General features: G+C 38.8%; 4 protein-coding genes across 5 annotated transcripts; 1 reads left to right on the forward strand and 3 right to left on the reverse strand.

Moving 5' to 3' along the window:
- Window positions 1–358: 358 nt before the first annotated feature.
- LOC131678271 (phospholipase A2 group XV-like) lies at window positions 359–3,410 on the reverse strand. 2 transcript variants are annotated; one of them, XM_058958290.1, is made up of 5 exons: window positions 2,934–3,410; window positions 1,433–1,807; window positions 979–1,378; window positions 804–926; window positions 359–742 (listed from the first exon to the last, which is right to left on the reverse strand). In XM_058958290.1, exons 1-5 carry the CDS (start codon window positions 3,088–3,090, stop codon window positions 520–522), a joined length of 1,278 nt encoding a protein of 425 aa, XP_058814273.1. In that variant the 5' UTR covers window positions 3,091–3,410; the 3' UTR covers window positions 359–519. The 2 variants fall into 2 exon arrangements, with proteins under 2 accessions (XP_058814273.1, XP_058814274.1); XM_058958291.1 differs by lacking the exon at window positions 2,934–3,410 and adding an exon at window positions 1,924–2,072.
- A 12,107-nt stretch (window positions 3,411–15,517) lies between these two features.
- Window positions 15,518–16,434, forward strand: LOC131678272 (heat shock factor-binding protein 1). The gene is made up of 2 exons (XM_058958292.1): window positions 15,518–15,857; window positions 15,920–16,434. Exons 1-2 carry the CDS (start codon window positions 15,759–15,761, stop codon window positions 16,073–16,075), a joined length of 255 nt encoding a protein of 84 aa, XP_058814275.1. The 5' UTR covers window positions 15,518–15,758; the 3' UTR covers window positions 16,076–16,434.
- A 151-nt stretch (window positions 16,435–16,585) lies between these two features.
- On the reverse strand, window positions 16,586–18,066 carry LOC131678273 (CBY1-interacting BAR domain-containing protein homolog). Its single transcript, XM_058958293.1, has 4 exons — window positions 17,297–18,066; window positions 17,159–17,191; window positions 16,820–17,092; window positions 16,586–16,762 (listed from the first exon to the last, which is right to left on the reverse strand). Exons 1-4 carry the CDS (start codon window positions 17,960–17,962, stop codon window positions 16,586–16,588), a joined length of 1,149 nt encoding a protein of 382 aa, XP_058814276.1. The 5' UTR covers window positions 17,963–18,066.
- Window positions 18,067–18,442: 376 nt separating this feature from the next.
- LOC131678274 (cell division cycle protein 23 homolog) lies at window positions 18,443–20,672 on the reverse strand. The gene is made up of 3 exons (XM_058958294.1): window positions 20,528–20,672; window positions 19,285–20,463; window positions 18,443–19,225 (listed from the first exon to the last, which is right to left on the reverse strand). Exons 2-3 carry the CDS (start codon window positions 20,399–20,401, stop codon window positions 18,477–18,479), a joined length of 1,866 nt encoding a protein of 621 aa, XP_058814277.1. The 5' UTR covers window positions 20,402–20,463; window positions 20,528–20,672; the 3' UTR covers window positions 18,443–18,476.
- Between the last annotated feature and the right edge of the window lie 3,848 nt (window positions 20,673–24,520).

Genomic DNA, 24,520 nt, shown 5'->3' on the forward strand with positions numbered 1-24,520 from the left:
TGCGATTATGGGCAGTAATTTAGTTATAGGTTTTGTGCTCTTCACACGCAAAGATGTTTAAAAGTTTTGAACAATTTTCTCCTTGATGGAGAAAAAATAGTTTCCACTAAAGAGAAATATAGCATAGTGCGACAAAGAAGCGCTTACGATGGTTGCCCGAAACAATGATCGCAAGTTCAAGAAGTCGCCTAAAAAGAAGTGTTGCAAATAATCTGAAAAGCTACAATAATTATAAATTAAGTTTTATTTAAAAAAAAATAAATAAAACTTAATTTAAGTTAGGTTTTGTGCCCTTAATGCACAAAGTGGTTCAGTCCAATTTTCCCTTATGGGAATTTAAGATTGCATAATACAATAATTATATTTATCTAATTTATTAAAAGTAACATAATATCATAGAGGCAATTACAAAGCACTAACAATTTGCTTATTTTTCTAGTGCAATCTTGAATCAAAAACTGCAAGTCTCATACTCTCTATTTGGATTACGGTGACAATATTTAACTAACATTCAAATGTTCAGTTGTACATCAACACTTTAACAATGCTATCAAGCACACCTAAATTGGCCAAGATATTCATATGATCAGCTCCGGGAAACTCACGCATAAAGATCGGTTGTTTCTGCTGATTTTTCCAGTGTTGGCAGGCCTCTAGTGAGCGTCGGTTGACTGTTCCGTCACCATCGCCATATAGCAGAGTAGGCTTCCCATTCAGATCGAACGATTTTTCGTAGTTTAGACTGTGGAAAATAATGGTTAGAAGTAGGTAATAGTGAAACGCAATATATGAATAAGTCTTACCTTTCAACAGTATTTGTGCCAGTCCCGTACAGACAATGCAATTCAACTCCAGGGGCGGTAAAGTTCAACACGTAAGACAAAGTATCCTTCCGCATTTCCCAGCCGTCCGGATAGTCAATATCCCTACAATGAAAGTTACTTTTACTACTGAAATTTGTTAGTCTTAGCTCTATACTTGAAGAAATCTTCCAGCTGGTCCATAGTGTAATTTCTGGATAACGACCGAACCATCACTTCGTTTGGCTTCCAGATCAATGGACTGGGTAACAGCCATGCCAATGATGGGCTGGTAATTTGCTCTTCGCGCAGTACCTTACCGCTAAGGGCAAACGCCCCCAGGTCATCACCTACTGCGAAGCATTTTATGGTTTTCACACTACCACCCCAAGCTCCGGCAAGGGAAATAACCCTTCGGATATATTGATCTTTCCATTCCTGAGTTTGCATTTGTAGGAACAATAGCGTCATAGGGGCACCCATGCTGTGTACAATGAACGTAATCGACATGTTTTTGTTCAGAGTGTACGTCTCCTCGACCAGATGTTTCAGTTTGATGAACCAATCCTGATTTTCGTCTGCAATTCAGAATCATTTTATTATAAACTAGGAATGTAGGCCAGATAACTTACTTGGCGCCTTTCGAAAATCGTACGGCGCTCCTCGTATGGAGACATCTCGTTTATAGCCGTTTTGGACCAGCGCATTACCAATGTTCACGAAATACGCTCCTACTGTGGCGTGGGATGGATCAATCCACTCGACTGATTCCGACGAACCGAAGCCGGGAATGCGAATTTCTACACCTGGGGAATTTTGTGTTTTTCTTGTGGTACTATTGTAGTACAGCCGCATATTGTCGATCCAGCAGTCGATAACCAAGGGCAGCAACAGCTCCTTGTTAAGCCACAGATTGAAGTATGTGTCACTGGTTTTCTGACAGTAGAAATGCACGCTGCTCGGTTTGTTTATGATGGCATCCATTTGATTGCCGCCATCTCCGGGTACTGGAAATCAAGTAACATATTGTTAAACGGTTTGAAAAACTGAATATGCAATACGTCGAGGCAGCTATTTTCTAAATTCAACATATTCAAAACTCTATTACTGGTACATTACGTACATAAGTATACATACTCCAATAGAGTATTTGTTTTCAGGTGATGCTACACCGACATAACGGCAAGTTATAGAAGTATACTTATTACAGTTTGAATGAAAGTATCACCGATTACACCGGTGTAGTACAACTTTGAAAACATAAATACCACAGAACCGTGAAACCGACAGGACTACAACCGGTACAGTTGCAATAACAATATATATAGCTGCAGCCAACTTTATCGCTTCCTAATACAGAAGGAGGTCATTCGCAATCGTGCGATGCTCGCCTGATCGTTGTGTATTATCAGAACAAACAAATACAAAGCAGATTATTGCAACCTTAAGTCAGCGTTTGGCGTCATTACTTTCAATTAATATAAACGGAGCATGACAGTTGCCTTTAAAATGTGGCAAGAAAAGCGTGGAGTATGTGAACTAGGAAATGTTTTACAAACAGTTGACATTGTTCTGGGCTACGTTATTAGTCACTGACCGTACACAACTCAACGGCTAGATAGCTGGACGTAAATGTCTCAGTTATTCTAGGTACTCCACTGCCCATGATCGCATATCAGTCCCATAAAGATAGGAAATCCCATAGAAAACGGGACAAATATGCGATCATGGGCAGTCCAGCCAATTGAATGTGTCGGATCGCACATCAAACACAGGAAGTTCAGGAACCCATACCTTTTGATTTCTTGAAACGTTTTCGATGCATCTATATAATCTGCTCTTCATAAGACAAAAAATCATTACAAAGAGATCTGATGTTACAGACATCAATTTTGTTATAGATATAAATTATAAATATAAGATTAGCGAAAGCTAATTAAATTGATTTGTCGATGTTAATGAGTTTTTTTCTTCCAGTGGAACACGACATCAGCTTGAATGGTGTTTCAATTAACGCCAACGTGACTCGTTTCTTTTGAAATAATAATCAGACTAGAAACAACTAAGTATGAATCCGTCAAACTGTGCCAATTGTACTTCTATAACCTAACTCGAAAATAGGTACCTACTCACCAAAAATTACCGGAGACAGCTGCCGCTCGAACTGAAAAACATTTCGTCGCCGCAGTTTACTTTTAAGATTTTTGATGAACTTGACGCCATCGCCGAAAATTGTTCCGTATGCGGTAGAAAACGCTACCAGCAATATAAAGACGGGAATGAGCCTCATTTTCTGCTTTCTTATAAATAATATTGACAACCGATCGATACGTGTTTCAAGAAACGTCCGCTATGTACAAGCACCAAACTCTTACTGCTATTACGAAGGAGAACGAAAATTATTGATGCGCTTTCTTTGGTCTGACACTGGCTTGCGTCTATTAGTTTCTCCGGTTGCTTGTGAGCTTGTTTTGCAGAGAAGCACAGGAAAAAGAAATACGTATGCTATGATATGGTATAAAATTTTTAATAATTTACTGATAAGCGAAAAGATCATTCACAGAATAATCACGAAATTTACGCAGTGTCATTGCTTATGTCTAGCGCTTTTCTGTTTACATTTTTTAAATCCTTAACAGGGAGTCCAGGTAATATTTTTTGAAAACTGTGTGTAACATGTGTAAAAATCTTTGATTGAGGATAACGCAATTTTGTCTCAAAACGGTTTTTAGTTTGTTATAGCAAGAGGCAAAATCTGTGCATTGTAACAGAAAACTGCGAAAATTTGCGCATTATAACAGAAAACATTGAAAATCGGTGTAGTTTTGAAAATCTGTGCAACGCATTGAAAATCTGCGAAACACAGATTAATATGTGTACCTGGCATCTCTGAATTCTGTTATGAGAATTTTTCGAATTTTCTCTCAGAAGGTCCTCTTCTCAGGTTTATGCGCGTTTAAGGTAACACCACATATGTTGACCTTGTCAATTTTATTTTTGAAATATTTCAGACTTAAAGCCCGCCATAATAAAAAATATTATACACGGACTTTAACCCATACAGTGCAATGATTCCACATATTGTTTGGATGATACCCTGAACAGGTCGTTAGGTTCTTGAATCATAAAATGTTTATTAGGGCAGCCAGTAACATATAATATATTTTTAGAGGTTTCTTTCAAACCCACTTCTCATTAAAAATTCGGATGATTCAGTCCATTATACGCTCGGGACGTATCACTACACTCAAAAAAAAATGTATAAAAAATGTTATACCTATTGTATCGATTCTGTTGGCTATTTTCGGCCAATTTAAAACTAAGGGTGATCACGGAGTGGCGGCGAGAAGCTGAGCTGGCTGGAAGGGGTTTATGCTGGTACTCGTTTTGTGCGTACACATACTCACCACGGGACTCATTCACTTTGGGAACTACGGGAAAACGGACCATTTCCCAGTTAAACTCATTCCGGAACCGGTTCGGATTTTTTAATGGAGTCATTATGGATTCCAAATTAAATGCAACAACCGATTCCGACTCAGAATCGGTTATTGCATTTGATTTGGAATCCATACTGACTCCATTCAGGATTCCGAACCAAATTCCGAATGGTTTGACCGGGTTATAGCTGCTGGCAACCAAGGTGAAAGACCAAAAGGTATGCGCTATGTATCACCAAGTGAAACCTTGAATTTTCTTTCTAGTTGAACACCCGAAGACGAGGGCTGACGACTCCTTTCGAGTCCGGAGGACGATTTGAACTTTGTGGTAAATGTGCTGGTAATGTTCACTCTGTGACAAACTAAGCTATTACCCAAATTACATTCTTACTATTTATTGTTACCGTTGACAAAAACATAAATCTATGTACAAAACTTAACTATGTGACGTCACATTTAATTTTCTACTTGCGCTTTAGAAATGGTCGTTTTTTGGTGCAGATCTGGTTATGGTAGTGCTGACAGGTAGAAGATGACCGCTGGGATTAACGAACATTGTGGCAGCTGTAGACGAAGTTCTGGTGGCTAGACGATTTGTGACTAGCGCTTTGTATCCGAGTTCGAACTGCTTTAGCTTGGTATTCCAGTTCAGAATCCAAAATGGCGACGAAGCTTCCGTCGCCTCCATATGTGCTGTTTTCTGGCATCGAACGTACTGTCGATTTTCGTACCTTCGTAGCAGGGACTCACGGCTCCCCCGTTCGTGCTCTGTCCACTGCGAGGCTTGTGGCTGAGAATGCGATTTATCGTCGACCTTCCTGCCGAAGAGATGTCCTTCGGACGAAGTCCGAGGCCAGAGATAAAGATAAAGAGAGGCCGCTGGGGACCTGCCCAACAGAAATTAACAAATGAGCCACATGTTGTCTACACCAACTTTTGACCCATTGTATTTAATAATGTTACCTTTTTATCCCGTTTTACTTCGCATGTTTCGTGCTTTTCCGTTTTTAGCTTTTCCTACTTTTAACACTGTTGCAAGATATACAATTTAACTTTATAATTGGAATTAAGACAAAACTTTTTAAATTCATGACAATTACACTAACCGTACTAACATCTTTTATATATCCGACAAATTTTTAATCTTCTATTCGTTTCTCATTCTTGCTTCTTACTCTATAACAAAAAACATAATAAGCACACTTAACACCATCTAAGAAAAATACAAAAAGACTTTATATTGACTACGGTAAAACCGCGCGGACTTCCTATTTCATTGGGCGTTGGGAGCAGAAAGAATGTTCTTTGCGGTAGCTGAGTATGGCTAAGCTCGGATGATACCGAAAAAACTTCAATTTTCGCGATATCACCCGATCTGACACTTACATTGTTTAAACCTGGCAGCCCTTCCCATTGCTGCAACAGCGATGAATGACATGTTGCGCGACGTCATTCGCTCAAACCGTTGCGATTGAGTTACCCTAGTTGAGAGTGCTTCCGCGTGAGTGACTCCTCCGTCCCAGACGTAAACGTCAGACTTGGAGGACTACCACTCACACAGCTGACAATATACCTAGGGTAGGACTTAGGATTGTTGGAATCAATTGAGATAATCTAGAGTATGTTTTCATTGTGGCGAAGCCGACAATCAACATTGTAACATGGCGCTGGAACTGATATTAGAATGCGAGATGCGAGAAACCTGCACACCAAATGGGTGATGTCAGAGTGAAAGTCGAGCGGATCTGCGCCGGCTGCCCGCTTTCACTCTGACATCATGCTATTACTTTGCTGCAGGCAGGTTTCTCGCATTCTAATGTCAGTACCAGTACCAGCTCAGCTTCTCGCCGCTACTCTGTAAGCGGCCTAAGAGACAACGAAAGCAATTTCATTTCCATTTTTGCATCAATTTTGCACTCTCTCGTACAAAAGTATGCTCAACGCCTTAAATTATACCTTAGAAATATGATCGGTAAATTTCACTGCCAATGTATTTCAAAAAAGATTTTCATTTTCTGTGGCGAAAAAAGTCTACCCAAAAAATCTATATTCCAAAAGTGTAAGCCCAACTGCGCCAGGCTTCCAACAAATGTCCATACAAAAATCCGGCAAATCCACAAGAATTGTTTTCGGCGGGAAAATAATGTTTTTATTATCTTCAAGAATATGTACTATTTCGATACAACTGGTATTTTTTAAAGGCAGCAGAATGTCAAAGACGACAACAAAATTTCCGTGTTCAAAAACCGGCACAAAAAACCATTATCGAATTCTTTAAAGACCAATTTTCCCTGATCAAAATCCGGCCGAAATATCATGACTAGAGTCTGCGGTATTATAGAGTCTCATACAGAAGAATACGCTCGAGAATACGCAACACTGCCTAAAATGATGCCCTCCTCTTTGTTCCTGGCACCCACAGTTTTTGCTGTAACCCTGTCAAAAAAAATGCGGACGAACATGGTCAGGCGATTTAAAAGGTTTGACGTTTGACTCAACTCGCCTGTGCTAATAGCCCCTAGGAACAAATGCAACTTGCGAATGCGATTTAAAGGCAATTTCAATACTTAGACAAATTTTCTGGCGGCTGAAATGGACTTGGTTGTTTTTTGCGTTCTTCAAACATGGCGGTTCATGTTTGGCTTAAGTTTAAAATTGTTTTTTAAACAATTGGCGTGTTCCCGCTTGTATTTTGTTTGATTAGTGCGCTTAATTTAGCCAACGAATGTGGAAAATTGTGAAATCGTGTGTAAGTATAGTGGAACAAAATCTCTGAGTCTAAATGAAAGTCAGATTGTGGTAAGTTTTGGTGTGCAATACGAATTTCACCATCGATTATTCCTATAGTCTGGTGGTGATTAGCTAGTGTACCGATAAATTTATGTGAGTAGATAGTGAATCCGAAAATAATTATTATTTTTAATTTTCATATCAGGCAAATAAGGGCGATTAAATGGCGCGTTCCCTGGGTGATTTGGGAGCGATTTAAGGTCGGGTAGAGCGGCAAAAAAATGACGGCGGCAAATCGCCCAAATGTTGCATATAAAATAGCCCCCTAATTACCAGCAAATTGTAGGGCAATTAGCGCATCCGAGTTGGCAAATAACCCCCGCTTACCAGCAACTTGCCCTTTTTGACTGGGAACTTTGAGCCTACACGGATACGAAAAACTAACAAAAGTTGAGCTCTTTTGACTTAATCTCGGGATATCGTGGAATAAGGTAAAATTAGGTAAACTGTGTTGAAGGTAGTTTCCCTTTAACCGCGGCAAAAACCACAACCCATTGACAGGTTTTTTATACTCAACCTTGATATGCCTAAATTTAAGTTGAATCTAGCTAATTTTGAGTATACCTCAAACAACTCAAAAGTACCTTATTCCATGGAAGGCCTTGACTGAGTCGAATCTCTCTCTCTCTCTCTCTCTCTCTCTCTCTCTCTCTCTCTGTTTTTGACAACACTAATAAGTGCGAAAGCGACGCAAGACTCAAAACTACTTAAATTTAAGTTAAAAGAACTTATTCTGCGGGTTGTTTTATTTTTCCGTGTAGAACAACACACAATACACGATAAATTAAGGGGTTGCATATGTTAAGGTCGGCCAAAAAATCGTAAAGTTCAGGTTCTTAAGAATACTATCTCAATTTTTTACAAAGATTGGAGCAGTAGACGCAAAGTTATAGCGTTTTTCATTTTGCTCCCTTACGGAGGTGTGGTTTATACTTGAAACTTAAAACGCGATCATCTCGAAATTGTTTCCCAAAAACGTCTTCGCCGTGACTACGATTGCCGAAAAAGTCTTCAACCGATCTCTTTTTTTACCACTTTAACAAAAGCACCGAGGGGAACGTCACTTCAGAATGATTGTTTTATTCCGTTCAGTTTTACACGAATTCTTCAAACTTCAAACTTTTTCCGATAATTTTAGAAAATTTTCACAATGTTCTAACAAATCGAGCATTGTTAAGAAAAATCGAAGAAATTACAAAAAATCTATCCAATCTCAAGCAAATTTTGCTCGAATTTCGACGATTTTGATGGAACTGGCAACTCTGTATACTCAATGTTTGAATCTTTCAACAATTCTGGCAACAAAATTTATGTTTTTGTTTTGATTTGGTCATGCAGTTATGCTGCTGGTAATGTTTTGTTTTGGTTTCATCGAGCACTGAAGCTGTCAAAACGTGAAATTCGAGCATTTCATTTTGTTTTTCATGACACATTTCAAATCATCTTCGGCCATTTGAAACTTTTTTTGGCAATGTTGAAAATGCGAATCCATTTCGAACTAACTAATGTAAATCTTTATCAATCCGTTCAGAAATATAAATTTTATGTTCATTTCATCAACAAATCAAGGAGTGTCGTTCCCCTCGAGAATACGCAACACTGCCTAAAATGATGCCCTCCTCTTTGTTCCTGGCACCCACAGTTTTTGCTGTAACCCTGTCAAAAAAAATGCGGACGAACATGGTCAGGCGATTTAAAAGGTTTGACGTTTGACTCAACTCGCCTGTGCTAATAGCCCCTAGGAACAAATGCAACTTGCGAATGCGATTTAAAGGCAATTTCAATACTTAGACAAATTTTCTGGCGGCTGAAATGGACTTGGTTGTTTTTTGCGTTCTTCAAACATGGCGGTTCATGTTTGGCTTAAGTTTAAAATTGTTTTTTAAACAATTGGCGTGTTCCCGCTTGTATTTTGTTTGATTAGTGCGCTTAATTTAGCCAACGAATGTGGAAAATTGTGAAATCGTGTGTAAGTATAGTGGAACAAAATCTCTGAGTCTAAATGAAAGTCAGATTGTGGTAAGTTTTGGTGTGCAATACGAATTTCACCATCGATTATTCCTATAGTCTGGTGGTGATTAGCTAGTGTACCGATAAATTTATGTGAGTAGATAGTGAATCCGAAAATAATTATTATTTTTAATTTTCATATCAGGCAAATAAGGGCGATTAAATGGCGCGTTCCCTGGGTGATTTGGGAGCGATTTAAGGTCGGGTAGAGCGGCAAAAAAATGACGGCGGCAAATCGCCCAAATGTTGCATATAAAATAGCCCCCTAATTACCAGCAAATTGTAGGGCAATTAGCGCATCCGAGTTGGCAAATAACCCCCGCTTACCAGCAACTTGCCCTTTTTGACTGGGAACTTTGAGCCTACACGGATACGAAAAACTAACAAAAGTTGAGCTCTTTTGACTTAATCTCGGGATATCGTGGAATAAGGTAAAATTAGGTAAACTGTGTTGAAGGTAGTTTCCCTTTAACCGCGGCAAAAACCACAACCCATTGACAGGTTTTTTATACTCAACCTTGATATGCCTAAATTTAAGTTGAATCTAGCTAATTTTGAGTATACCTCAAACAACTCAAAAGTACCTTATTCCATGGAAGGCCTTGACTGAGTCGAATCTCTCTCTCTCTCTCTCTCTCTCTGTTTTTGACAACACTAATAAGTGCGAAAGCGACGCAAGACTCAAAACTACTTAAATTTAAGTTAAAAGAACTTATTCTGCGGGTTGTTTTATTTTTCCGTGTAGAACAACACACAATACACGATAAATTAAGGGGTTGCATATGTTAAGGTCGGCCAAAAAATCGTAAAGTTCAGGTTCTTAAGAATACTATCTCAATTTTTTACAAAGATTGGAGCAGTAGACGCAAAGTTATAGCGTTTTTCATTTTGCTCCCTTACGGAGGTGTGGTTTATACTTGAAACTTAAAACGCGATCATCTCGAAATTGTTTCCCAAAAACGTCTTCGCCGTGACTACGATTGCCGAAAAAGTCTTCAACCGATCTCTTTTTTTACCACTTTAACAAAAGCACCGAGGGGAACGTCACTTCAGAATGATTGTTTTATTCCGTTCAGTTTTACACGAATTCTTCAAACTTCAAACTTTTTCCGATAATTTTAGAAAATTTTCACAATGTTCTAACAAATCGAGCATTGTTAAGAAAAATCGAAGAAATTACAAAAAATCTATCCAATCTCAAGCAAATTTTGCTCGAATTTCGACGATTTTGATGGAACTGGCAACTCTGTATACTCAATGTTTGAATCTTTCAACAATTCTGGCAACAAAATTTATGTTTTTGTTTTGATTTGGTCATGCAGTTATGCTGCTGGTAATGTTTTGTTTTGGTTTCATCGAGCACTGAAGCTGTCAAAACGTGAAATTCGAGCATTTCATTTTGTTTTTCATGACACATTTCAAATCATCTTCGGCCATTTGAAACTTTTTTTGGCAATGTTGAAAATGCGAATCCATTTCGAACTAACTAATGTAAATCTTTATCAATCCGTTCAGAAATATAAATTTTATGTTCATTTCATCAACAAATCAAGGAGTGTCGTTCCCCTCGAAAAGCACTGTTTTTTAGCCGTTTTATGATTTTTTAAATAATTTTTAGTGATTTTTTTTGGAAATTGCGGAAATTTCTATAACTTCGACATTTTTATTGCCTATCCGGAGATAAACTAGCGTTTCGTCGATTTGTTGCTATATGTGACACAAATGAGTGCGAACGAAACAAAAATAAACGTCAAACCGTTTTTTCGCTTGCACTAATGCAAAGTGAACATGCGCGTAATTCGGCGCACGGCTGGGTGGCGCATGGCTGAAATGCCATGATGTGGATTTTAGAAAAGATTCGCCATAATATTTTTTATGTTCTCAAGTTTTTTTACAAATTGTACATTGTACCACGCAAGACGTATAATATGTATTTCATAAAAATATGGCTACATAGTTTTACCAAAATCAAACTTTTCTCTTTTTCCCCGCATCTCAACATATATAACCCCTTAATATGGAGTGAATTGAAAACCTACTATTTCGTGGCTGATAGCACTTTATTCATAATACTGTTCCATGTAATTTATTTTACATTATTACAAAAAAGGATAATAAACTGTATACAGTGTCTTGTTTAGTCGACTGAAATATTTCGCCATTATATTTTTTTTATCAACCCTATAGTTTACAGTTCGGGAAATGGGTCACGGGATTTGCGTCGGGATTTGATCAGGTAAAATTCCCGCCGAGATCTCTCTAAACTGTTAAACCAAAAACTCTGCGGCTTCTTAAAAATTCAAACAGTATCAACAACGACACGACTAGACACTGGAATTTCAAAACTGTATCGCAAATCTGACTACCCCTCAGTGACTCAGGTAACTGGTAATGTCAAACATGACTTTTGGTTAGAAAATGCATGAAACTACCAACACTGAAAAATCTGTTGTTATTTTTTTCCGAATAACCTCTTGCATCCCTTGGTTACGCAGGGAAAAACAAATACACGACAACAATACAAATGTTGATTTTTAAAATGTTATAATAGTCTGGTTATTGCGCTAATGTTACTACTATTTTCAGCGATCAAGATACGACTCAAGGATAATTCGCAGATCGGGACCAGTTTGCTGAAAAACATTCTCTTCGATAACGCTCAAGCTTTTGAAAGAAATGCTAAAAAGGTTTCGCCACTAACCACAATTGCTACCTGCTTTTGCTGATGAAATTTTCTGACATCTTCCCAGTTAAACCCATTCCGAACCGGTTCGGAATTTTGAATGGAGTCAGTATGGATTCCAACTCAATCGGTTTCGGAATCGGTCGTTGCATTTGAGTTGGAATCTATACTGACTATTCAGGAGTCCGAATAAAATTTCGAATGGTTTGACCGGGTTGGACTTTCACAGCTTCCAAAATTCCTGCTAACACGCACCAGAGTCCTACTGATGATCGTGGTACCCTCACCTATGTGCCTGCATTACCTGGCCGTAGGTATCCGAAGCTGTAGTGTTGAAAATTTAAAACAGAGCTCCCTGGAGGTCGAGCCCATTTTTAAACGATTACCTGCGAGATTGATAAGGGTAACCTGGCGACCCGGTACGTGATGTCAGACAGTTCGAGATTTTAATTGATGTTTATCTTCCAGATGCCATAAAGCTGTAAGTTTTATCTTCTACTTTTCCCGGTCATCGTTGTCCGCCCTCTCACCCTTGTGCTTGATATTGTTACTCCCAAACCAAACCCTCCCACCCTGCAAATTTATTTACCAGGCATAATCGGGCTGTCAACAGTTTTTTCGGCATTCGGCAATCGGGCTGCCTTACAATAAACAAATTAGAATCTATTTTTTTTAATTTTAATTCCAAGTCAGTAGTTTTTCGTTAAACAAAATGCCAATCTGCATTCGTAGTCCATAATAATGTTAACAAAACTCAATAAATCCTCATTTGCCTATTGAAATTCTATCGCCCTTCACTGAACGATTCTCTCACTCCGTGACTTTTCCTGGTATGTTTGAATCGGTCCGGTCTTCACCCAGGGAGCCTGATTTGTCAACGAATCGAATTGAACCTACGAAGCTCTGAACATCAAAGCGAAACATTTGCTTGCTTAGAGTACGAACCTGTTGGTTGATGCAAGTTCATCAGTACTTACTGTATTTGTGGGTGGAGTGTGCAGGATTTAAGCCAGAAATTATTCGAATGAACACATTGTTTTCATGAAGTCTCTTTTTGAAAATACATCCATTTTAATTTTTCTGAAGCAGTGTATAGCTTACATACAAGTGTTTATAGCGTTTTCGTTTTTAGAAAGTTCTACACCGATATAATGCAAAAAATAGACTGAAACATCTATGAAAGTAGGATGGGTTCCCTGCACTTTCGCAAGTAGATGTTAAACTAACATTCCTTCCCTTCCTCAACGATTGTAAGGACGTGGCCAGGTGTACACTGTGATGCTTGTTCCACTATAAAAAACGTTATTCCCAAATGTTTTTTTGCGACACGATAGCCAGCAACGATTTGTGCAATCGTATATGCTATGCTATGCTAAATAGACTGGTTACACCCAAGTTTGAATGAGTGTAGCAGCGACTACACCGGTGTAGTGCACTGTTAAAAACGAAAATGCCACTAGTGTCAATCGTACGCATACGGAAGCTGAGGATTGAAAACACCACTCAAATTTGACGATTGAATGAAATAAAGGGGCGTAATAGATATTGATAGATCGGACGGAGGCAGTGGTGGTAATATTCTGTACTCCATCGTGTAGCTACCACCGATTTAACAGAATAAAACGTAGAAGGTATTTATTTCGTTTTTGTAAGTGTAGGTTACACGTCCGAAATCTCTTCCGCAGCGACAACGCCCTGGGACTCGGTGAATAAAAGAGGCCTTGAGTGCCCGCTCCAAGACTCCCATACCAGGAGTCGGAGTTTTGGCGAGTCCCCGTCTGGGACACGCATTTCAAGAGCCCATTTTTAGACCGCCGTTTGTTTTGGATTAAAAAAAGTTTGTGCGGTGAAACAGCAGATCAGATCGTTGTTTGCTTCAATGTTTTCTTCATCATCCGACCGAAGCTCACCGCACTCCATCAGGTCATTTTACCAGTGTTCTCCGATGCCTGAGATACCACTTGGGAGATTCGACACACTTCTGAAGTGCAAGTAGATACTGTATTTTATTGTTGCAGTCAAATTATTTACACTCGTTATCTGCGGGTGAGTCGTTTGAGTGACCTAGCTTGTTCGCTCATCAAATTGGTACTAACAATGGCCTGGAAATTTATATGTTAAACGAATAATATGTAATCTATTAAAACATCTACCTTCGTATTTGTATCCATACAGCCAGTGATTCCCATTTATTCTACTTTTTCTCCGAATAGCGTTAGAATAAGCTGTAGAGAAAATTTGCTTTGTTTTCTTTTCTGCTACGGATTATCGATTGCTAGGAAACAGGAAACGCATATCAATATTTTGCAAATCAAGGCAGTGTTGCACGAGAAATTTATTTTTCGTAATTTCCGAGGGGTCTCTCAATGTACTGGTAACTGCTGGTAAATCACTCGGTCACTTTTTCTTGGGTATTTTTCATTAAGTTTCAGGTCGTGTCGTTGCAGCGAATTGCAAACCTTATAAAAATATTATTTTCCCCGTCGGAAACAATTTGTGTTGAATTGTTCCCGGCAGGATTTCTGCGTGGAGGGTTTTAAAATTCTATTTTTACCATTTTTTGTTAACCATTTTGTGTGAACGACCTATTGAGTCATTTTGTCAACAGCTGTTACGGCATTTAATTTAATTTAACTAAATTTCTATCAAATCGAGTATTGCAAAAAAAAATCGAAAAATTATGGTTAAGGCTTAAATGCCAATAATGTAAAAATCACTTTGAGGAGAAATTGTGGAGAAATCGTTATTACCCAAGCACGATGGATACTCAACGAAAGAGAAAACTTTTCTCTTTTGTTTTTTTTTATCAACGGATGTGCTGGGCGATTAACGGTTCGTCCGGAATCTCACCCTCACCCCCCCCCCCCCCAAAGTGAATTTTAACAGTTGGATTTAAAGCCCTAATCATTTGCTTGTCGAGAAATTTCTCCAATCTCAATCCAATTTTGCTCGAATTTCGACCAATTTGATGTAACTAGCAGCTCTGCATGCTCCATTTTCGAATCTTCCAATAAGTCTGGCAACAAAATTGATGTTTTTGTTTTGATTTGCTCCTGCAGTTATGCTGCTGACAACGTGTTGTTTTGATTTCATCGAGCACTAAAACCGTCAAAACGTTAATTTCGAACAATTCAATTTTTGTATGAAATTTCCATATCATCTTTTGAATGGGGCTAATAAGATTTGTAAACAAACTTTTGTGATTCTCTAACATCAATAGTAATTCTTCAAAAGGGCTAATGAGACTTTTGTAAACAAACTTATTTCGCTCATTATTCCGCTACCGAGTTGAATTTCATGAAAAATACACATGAATCAACATCTTTATCCTTGGTAGAATCAATTTCAAATGTTTTCTAAGTTGAAATGATAACAAATTAGGAGAAATCAGCAAAACAAAAGTTTGTTTACATATCTTATTAGCCCTATTCAAATGTTGATATGGACATGTACACAAGATGCGCTTTTTGCCCACTCTGCAAATAGGAGAAAAACGAAAGGCGCAAGTCAATTCTTCGATTTTCAACTGCAACCAGAATATAATTTTGACACAGAAAAGGCGAGTAACGATTTGTTCGGAATCTGCTTTCAAAGAGAATTTTGACAGCTGGCTTTGAAGCCGTAATCATATGTTTGTCGAAAGTTGATCAGAAATGTTTCATGGATTGCTTTCAAAATTGAATTGGGTCATTTTCACTCATAAGATGGGTAATGTAATTTTGCATGGTGGGTATGCAGAATCCATTTCCATCGTTATCGGCTCAGAGCTATTTTGACATTTCCACCCACACTTGCGAATCGCACAATCTTCATTAAACAACCGCATATCTCCCGAGTAACAAAGGGCCTTTGAGGACGAACTTTTCCAACAAAAATTTGTTTAATCGACAAGCAGCTAAATTGGGAGTTGTCTCCAAAGTACTACAGAGAGCACCGTAGAATCGTCAGGATATACTATTAGCATCGCTGATAGCTTTTTTATTGTACCGCGAAGCAAAAAAATCTGCCAAAATTGAACGCCAAAAGTCCTTCGATATGGCCGAGATGAAGTCGGAGCTTGATAGTGACGCGGAGCAAAACTACTCCCTCGGCAGCAATGTCGATCCAAAAAATATGCAGGAGCTGACAATCTATGTGAGTATTATTACCGTATGACAAAATCCTGCATATTTTAAATCGTGACTGTCCGTTTGTAGGTCCAAAATCTGCTTCAGAATGTGCAGGACAAGTTCCAGACTATGTCGGACCAAATAATCTCTCGTATCGATGATATGGGCACGAGGATAGACGATCTGGAGAAGAGCATAGCCGATCTCATGCAGCAAGCGGGAGTTGAGGGTGCCGACAAGTAAGGCAAGTAGCATAAGTTTTCCCTTCAGCTAATTTCATTCATCCAGGGCATCCTTATGGTGAGATATTTCCAATTGGCTAGTGTTCCCGAGGGACACGTATTTAATTTTAACTTTTTTTTAATGCAAAGACGGTTCAGTGAAACGTAAAAAAAAGTAAACATGTTAGAGAGTAAGATTTTGCACTTGCTGGCCGGTTCGGTTTGGTTTGACTAGGCATAAGAACAATGGATGTAAAATTATTGATTTAATACACACATTTTTTATTCCAATAAGTATACCAGTTGCACGAACATATGGGTCCGAACAACGCTATAAAACGAAGCATACCAAACAAAACAAATGTAAAGCAACTAGGACAACTCTTGCGTGAATTATAACCTCATGTTCCGAACGATTCCATTGATCGATTTAATAAAGTACATCGTCGTGGGGCTTCGCGTGTTTCGCGTTACATTTTTGTGTTCTTCTAGATTCTGTGGAGAATTTAAATTGCTCATCAAACCCAACGGTTCAGTTGTAATCTTTTAGCTTAATAATAGTGAACTTTGGGTCGACCTTGGTTTCCTTCGGCTGCTGGCGAGGATGTTTCGCTTCCAGCTCGTCGGAATCTGTGACAGTATCTGTATCGCCATCACTATCGCTGTCATCGGAGGATGATTTTGATCCGTTGGATAGTTTCATAGAATCCTGCAAACATCAAGTGTTCAGTATTTTGAACAAAGATTGAAACTTGAAAATAGTCACCAATGATTCAGTGGTATTCTGAACGGCCGCTGCTACATTGCTTTTGCGTTTGCCAGTAATTACTCGTAACGGATCCTGTTGAATGACTGCTACCTCGGAAGGCTCCTGTTCCTGGGATGAGTTCAAAGAAGTTGAACTCAAACTTTTGTTTTTCCGACTACCAGTCGAACTAGCGGCAAACATCGAGCTTAGGGCACCCATCGACTGTGATTTGATCCGCTGAAGAAAGTATCGATCGGAGAGTTCGTCCTGTTGTAGGTATTTTTTGAATTGCTGTAAAATTTAGTTTTTTTTAAGAAATATTTGTAGCTTTTGTAAATGAAGTGGTCGGTAGTTTACCCTATTTTGTCGTTTAATTTCTTTGTGAAATCCCTTGTGGTAAGCATAAATGAAGATTTATTCATTAAAAACCTCTATTGTGTAATCGAACTACGTTCACCCAACACGTGATTAGATAATTGGACTAAAATATATTACCTGATAATCTCGTTTCTCGTCGATATCAGAAATGTCCTGATATGTTGCAGACAACACTTCGACAGCGTTCGTATGGAACTTCAATTCTATCATAACAAATTCCATTAGCAAATTCTTTAAATCCTCTAATTTCTGCTTCTCAAATTTCCCCACAATGTCCTCAATCTCTTTCAGACTTTTCGAAACTTCCATGTTGGATTTCATCAATTCTGCATCTTTGGAATTCTTATTGCCTCGCGTGTTTTTGGCTCTAGCCTGGTCAAGCTGCTTTCGCTTGGCCAGTTCTTTATCTCTGCCCATAATTGCATCCTTCACACTGTCTTTGCATTGTTTGCAGACAACCTCATACTGAGACAACTCCGACACGATTCGATTATCCAATCGCTTCACCTCTAAGTCTTGGAAATCGCCGAGCAACGTGATTGCCTTGGACAAGCTGGAAAGACCATTAGATAATGATTTATTGTACTTTTCCGCACCGGAGTAGTCTTGTGTCGCGTGGGCAAGCTCGTCTGATTTATCACGCAAACGTGCCACCTTTCGCGTGAACTCAGCAAACGCTCCGCACAGTTCACTGAAGTGCTTTTCCACCGTGTTGATTCGCTCCAAAACAAACTTTGATTGCTCTTCGCACAAAATTGTGCCGGTATGAGCACCTCGTAACATTGGTTTTATAGATTTTGTTCTCGTTGGGAAGATAAGGATGTGAAATTTTCGGAAGATTTTTTTTTTGCTGCAAATCGTAGAAAAACTCTTATTGCTATGCCGTAACGTTTATTGAAGTTTTTGCTTCTTTTTCTGTTTAGGGATATCCGTTGCCAGGATACGTATGTCAGATTGATACTGTTGATTTCCAAAACACGATTGAAATGACTTTGTTTATTATGCTAGAAGTTATAAGAATTTTCCTCACAATGCTGATATTGCACTAAAAAGTTGTACTTGTTATAAGGATTTGCTTACAAAAATAATAAGAACACCCTTGTGCATGATCCGTCAACTACACATTCGTTTGCGCAATGTAACATAAAATGTGAGAAAGATCATACTGTATTTGGATATGAATAACCAACAAGACAATAAATTTTGTAACTTTCGTAGCAAAATTCTCCCAATTCTGGAACTTCGGATTACAAAAAACACGTGTTTTGCATGGATACGTCCAAACAAAATATCCATTTTATTCGGTCGACCCATCCTCCATAATGATAGAAAGTGAAGAATTTTCCAGCTCCGCTGCCTGTTCCAGCTGGAACTCGGGCTCTTCATTCTCGACTAGCATGTCGTCCTGGGCCATCACCAGATCAACCATCCGGCTCACATTACTCTCGTCCATTTCGATTTCTTCCAGGTCCATATCGGAAGGCTTCTCTTTGCCATCCCCCGTTGGTGCTGTTTCCGATCCTGCCGCAACAGTTCCCCCAGCAGCAGTAGCTTTAAGCGATCTCTTGATGGCTATCGTTTTCAGCAATGCCTCCGCTTCCCTCTTTGTCTCCTCGTGTTCCAAACATTTGTACGCAAAATGTGAAGCTTTATCGAATTGCTCCTTCTTTTCGTAGAAATTTCCTAACGTCATGTAGGCGTGGCAAAGGGAACTCTTGTCGGCTACTGCTTTTTCATCGGAACAAAACCTCAACAGTGCGGGAACAGCCTTTTCGATTTCATCCTGCTTCTCGTACAATCGCGCTAAATTATACAGTGCGACGCCCTCGATATCGCCAACATTATACGCTTTCTGATAACATTTCAATGCGTTGGAAGGTTTATCCAATTTCTCGTATGTTTCCCCCAACGCCACCAGCATCCGACTATCGTATGGGCGCAGCTGCTGCGCCGCCTTGTAATAATGTAAACTATAGAACGGCATCTTGAGAATTTCGTACGCCTGACCGAGACCGTACCATGCGCGAAAATCTCTCCGATTAACCTCTACAATAGAGAAGAGAAAAATAATTCCACAATAAACTTATTCGTTCAATAAAGCTTACCAACAGCCTGCCGGTAACTTTGAATGGCCGCGTTGGTATTCTTCATTTCCATAAACTCGTGTCCCATCAACGTCCACGCTGAAAGGTATCTTGGATTAAGTTTTAGCGCTCGCTGGAAATATACCACCGCCTTGTGATGATCGGCTCGTATACTATAATAATTTCCCACCACACAGCATGTCTCCGGACTGTATTTGTTAATGTCCACTGCCTTGTGAGCCAGATGTGCCATTTCAGTCTTCATGTCTTTAACAAACAGCAAATTGGAGTACGAATCTAAATTGTCCAACCGAAACGGATCCACTTCATGAAGATGCTGGAATATCTCGATGGACTTGTCCACGTCCCGCTTGTTAGAGAATGCGATCGCCAGCTGCGTCGGTACGAATATACACTTGCCGAAACCAGCAGTTTGCAAATTTTCGAATATTTTTATACCTTCCTCATTGAGGAACAGTTCGATGTTGGTATAACCAATGAAAATTTGCTTCATCCAATGGTTCGGTAGTTTGAGATTTTGAAGCATGTTTTTGTCCGTAATGAGAGGAGCTAGTTCCAGCCAGGATCCCCACATCGTCGGCGTCGCATTGATAGCTTCCACAAAAATTTGAATTGCCATCTGATTTAAGTCCAACTTTTTCAAAATTACTCCGTAAAGGTAAAGACAATAACCATCAAGTTTTCGTTGTCCGTGATCCGTTCGCAATGATGCCAACAAGTCAGAGAAATCCTTTACATGGCTGTTGGAATTCACAATCGAATTGTCGCTCATATTATCCAGTCGCTTCTTCTCCTTGGACATGTACGTCGCGTACATATGGAGAAATTTCGGAACTGATGAACTGCAGTTTCGAGTGAAGTAAGCCGATCGATCGTACTCTCGTACATCGAAGTAACTCTTGGCCAGCACATAATCGTCGTACTCTTCTTCCGCGATTCCGGCGTGTAAACTTTCAAACGACTTACCAATCAGTTTCACCTGTACCTCTGCCAGACCATGGTTCAACTCGGAAAGCCATTTCGCACTTTGTATCAGCCCGCGTTTGTTGCATTCAATAATACCCAGGATTAGATCCTGTTTTACCTCTTTTAGGTTGACGGAGAAAGTTTCATCCATGTTGAGTAATGTTTTTCATTAGAGTTCAGATTTCGAATAAATTGTACTGTACGTTGCATACACTAGAACGATTAAAATGTACGAATTTAGCCGACGGAACATGATGAGGAAATATATTAGGTATACCTATTACAATTATGTACAATATATTTATTATAACTATCGATTGAGGCGGCGTTTTGAATGAACGTCCCAGAAATCAACAAACCGGAATGTTTGCATTCGCCAAAACAGTGTTACATAGTGTTACTTTTCCAACCGTTGTTCGACCGGAATGATGCAGAACACGGGATGTTACACAACGTTACTTCACAATGACATTTCTAGTGTAACATTTGAAAAATGCCTAACTGCCAATCGTAAAAATTGTAAAAGTCGTGAAAGAAGCTTTCGTTAGATTCTTTGGAATCCTATTTAAAAAGTTGGGCCTGGTATACATGTACACGCCACCTAAAAACTACTTAAAATTCAGTACTTTTGACTCAATCTCGTGGTATCGTGCAGGAAGGTAAAATTAGGTAAACCGTGTTGAAGGTAGTTTCCATTTAACTACGGTAAAAATAATAACTCAACCTTGAGTTTAATTTACTTAAATTAAAGCTGAATTTACCTAATTTTGAATATACCCCAAACAACTTAAAAGTACCTTACTGCACGGACCCGGTCAAACGATTCGGAATTTGATTCGGAATCCTGAATAGAATCAGTATGGATTCCAAATCAAATGCAACAACCGACTCGGAGTCGGAATCGGTTATTGCATTTGATTTGGAATCCATAATGACTCCATTCAGAAATCCGAACCGATTCCGGAATGAGTTTAACTGGGGAAGACCTCGACTGAGTCGAATCTCTCGTTTTGTTTTTGACAACACTAATAAGTGCGAAAGCGACGCACAGGTCAAAAGTACCTAAATTTAAGTTAAACGAACTTATTCTGAAGGTTATTTTACGGTTGCGTGTATGATTCTCACCATCGTCGATAGAAGGATCCTTCCCTATGCTGCCCCTTAATCGCAAGTCAGTACCATGTTCTATGTCATTCCATATCCACAAGTGACTGATTACCGATTATAGACAATATGCTTCCGATTATACTGAAACTACGTTTGATTAACTGTGTAGTACCAGTTTTTCAGTCCACTTTCAAACGCTCTTCATCCCAATGCTACAATTGATAATGTAATCAATCAAATTGGAATGGCGATCTGGCTTCAAAGAAGAAATCCCATTAATTCGTCAATACGTCATTATCTTGAATGTTTGAGGTCCGCTTGTTACACACAACGCTTTGATTTCTTTTCAATTTAAAGTCGTAGATGCATTGCATATTTGTTATGATTTTGTAAGTTTGGATTGCCCTTTTCGATGGCTGTTTGTCATATAACTGCATTCAGAGATAGAATCGGTGCAAATTCTTGACGACACTTCTGCTAGGGGACTAGATTTTTCACTTACTGGAACCATAAACTTGGAAACAGATGATCATACCCTCTATCAATATATAAACATGACGTTTAAAAATACTCCTGTGGAAGAAGTTGGCATGGTTGAAATTATGCTGGATTTATCAGTCTCGTGATTTCTGAAAATCGAAGGAAGAGAAAAAATCTAAGCAAGACCTGTTGTCTAGATTCGTTGAGGGGTTGTGATAGAATTTCCAAAAATCCAGTTAATCTCCAGCGGCACACAGGTGAGTTTTGTAAACAGTAACACCTGATCGAAACAATGAATCCTATGTGAACACACCAAAATTTGGTTGTCGATTTCAGCAAAAAAATTCTGAATTTTTATTAGCTGAAAGTTTCAGCAATACAAGATGCCGAGAAATCGGCAATTTGAATTGAACCTGTTTGACAGATTCGCTTTACTGAAAATTCAGTAATTCGAATTGTAAAATTGACAGTGCAATTGCCGAATTCTCAGTATTCCGAGCTGGATTGCTGTAAATCCGGTAATTGCGCTGTCAATTTGACAATTTGAATTACTGAATTTTCAGCAAAGCGAACCTGTCAAACAGGATCAATTCAAATTGTCAATTGGCATCTGAATTGAACCTGTCAAACAGGATCAATTCAGATGCCGAACAACTTGTATTGCTGAAACTTTCAGCTGATGAAAATTCAACAAACTTTTGCTGGCATTCGTCGAAAAAAAATTGGTGTGAAGCAAGCAGACTAAACGTTCCCCAAATCTCCCGTCTTTCACAAGAGGCAATGCTCATTTCCCTTGCACTCAGTGCTCAAAAAGTTCTACCAATACGTACTGCAGTCGTACAATGCAACACATAAGCAAACGAGTAATCATTTACTGTCTACTTTGATAAATACTTAAACAAATCCAGTCTAAAACTACACTGTTGACCGTTCTTTCTGATGTACGGTGTGTTCACTCGCCTTCGGAACTACCGATCACATGCAAACTCTTCTGATCCTTCCCTCACACCTGAAAGCGAGACGGACACCAAACTATCAAAGGTTAGTCTTCCGGAGGTAGCCCTAGTCTACTCAGTACACAAGTTTCAGATAATTAAAAAAAACATTTTTCGTGAAAAAATCGTTCCAAGACCTCAAGTTGAATCTTTTATCTTCGAAAATGGAGATGGAGATATTTGCACTTGCGCCGGAACAGCCGAAACACCCCGAGTAGAACACTATGTGAGGTCTCAGTGTACATCCAATCATCGCCTCCATTTCTTGGATGTATTGGTGAACCCTGATAGAAAACTGCTTTAGCGTAGATTTAGGTTTAAATTACAGGAATAATAATGTCGAAATGGGGACATGCCATTTTTGCGAACTATGTAATTTTTGGAATTTGATTTATGCAAGCGTCTGCATGTCTGTAATGTAGTTAACCGTAGCCTGCATCATCGGAGTGGAAACGTTTGGGTTTTACATCTGTTTTCACAGATACATTATAAATTGGGATAATTTTCCTATTGAGCCAGGTCAATCCTTCATAAATAAATAAACTGAAAAAGCACACTTTGATCAGGTAGCGATGCCAGTTTCGTTTTTTTCGACGACTTTTACTTGTGAAGTCGAATTGGGTTGTTTAATTCGCCTCGTTGGTGAGCCAAAAAATGATGACTCTTTTGTATGGGACTTTAGCGTTTTTAATTTGTATTTGGTACTACTGCACTACCTGATGATTACTCGAGGGGAACGTCACTTCAGAATGATTGTTTTATTCCGTTCAGTTTTACACGAATTCTTCAAACTTCAAACTTTTTCCGATAATTTTAGAAAATTTTCACAATGTTCTAACAAATCGAGCATTGTTAAGAAAAATCGAAGAAATTACAAAAAATCTATCCAATCTCAAGCAAATTTTGCTCGAATTTCGACGATTTTGATGGAACTGGCAACTCTGTTTGAATCTTTCAACAATTCTGGCAACAAAATTTATGTTTTTGTTTTGATTTGGTCATGCAGTTATGCTGCTGGTAATGTTTTGTTTTGGTTTCATCGAGCACTGAAGCTGTCAAAACGTGAAATTCGAGCATTTCATTTTGTTTTTCATGACACATTTCAAATCATCTTCGGCCATTTGAAACTTTTTTTGGCAATGTTGAAAATGCGAATCCATTTCGAACTAACTAATGTAAATCTTTATCAATCCGTTCAGAAATATAAATTTTATGTTCATTTCATCAACAAATCAAGGAGTGTCGTTCCCCTCGTGATTACTTGCCTTTGCTGGACATAAAATTAACAACTCGAATTAATAAATATTTGAACAAATTCACATCCTGTATGGTAGTTTCAACCATATGCGATATGGTATGTTTTTATTCTCCTTTGGTCATGGCTACTCATTATGCCACTGATAATTATAGGTACTAGCTAATTCCGATTTGCCCAGCTCAAGATGGTGAGATGATAATATGAAGCAAATTGTGTTTTTTACTCGCTAGCAGAAATAGCTCAATTGGATAAAGCGGCAGTACCACTGATGTCAACATTCAACTCGACACTTTCCAGATGGCAGGTAATCAAATCCCAAAGAGAGCTGTGTGTTCAAAGAGCGCACTGTTACAAAATCATCCATAACAAAAATGATAAATTATCAATACAGATTATTGAAGGTCAAAGATTGACGCGTAATTTGACGCAC

Source organism: Topomyia yanbarensis, chromosome 2, assembly GCF_030247195.1.
Source record: "Topomyia yanbarensis strain Yona2022 chromosome 2, ASM3024719v1, whole genome shotgun sequence".
Taxonomy (NCBI): domain Eukaryota; kingdom Metazoa; phylum Arthropoda; class Insecta; order Diptera; family Culicidae; genus Topomyia; species Topomyia yanbarensis.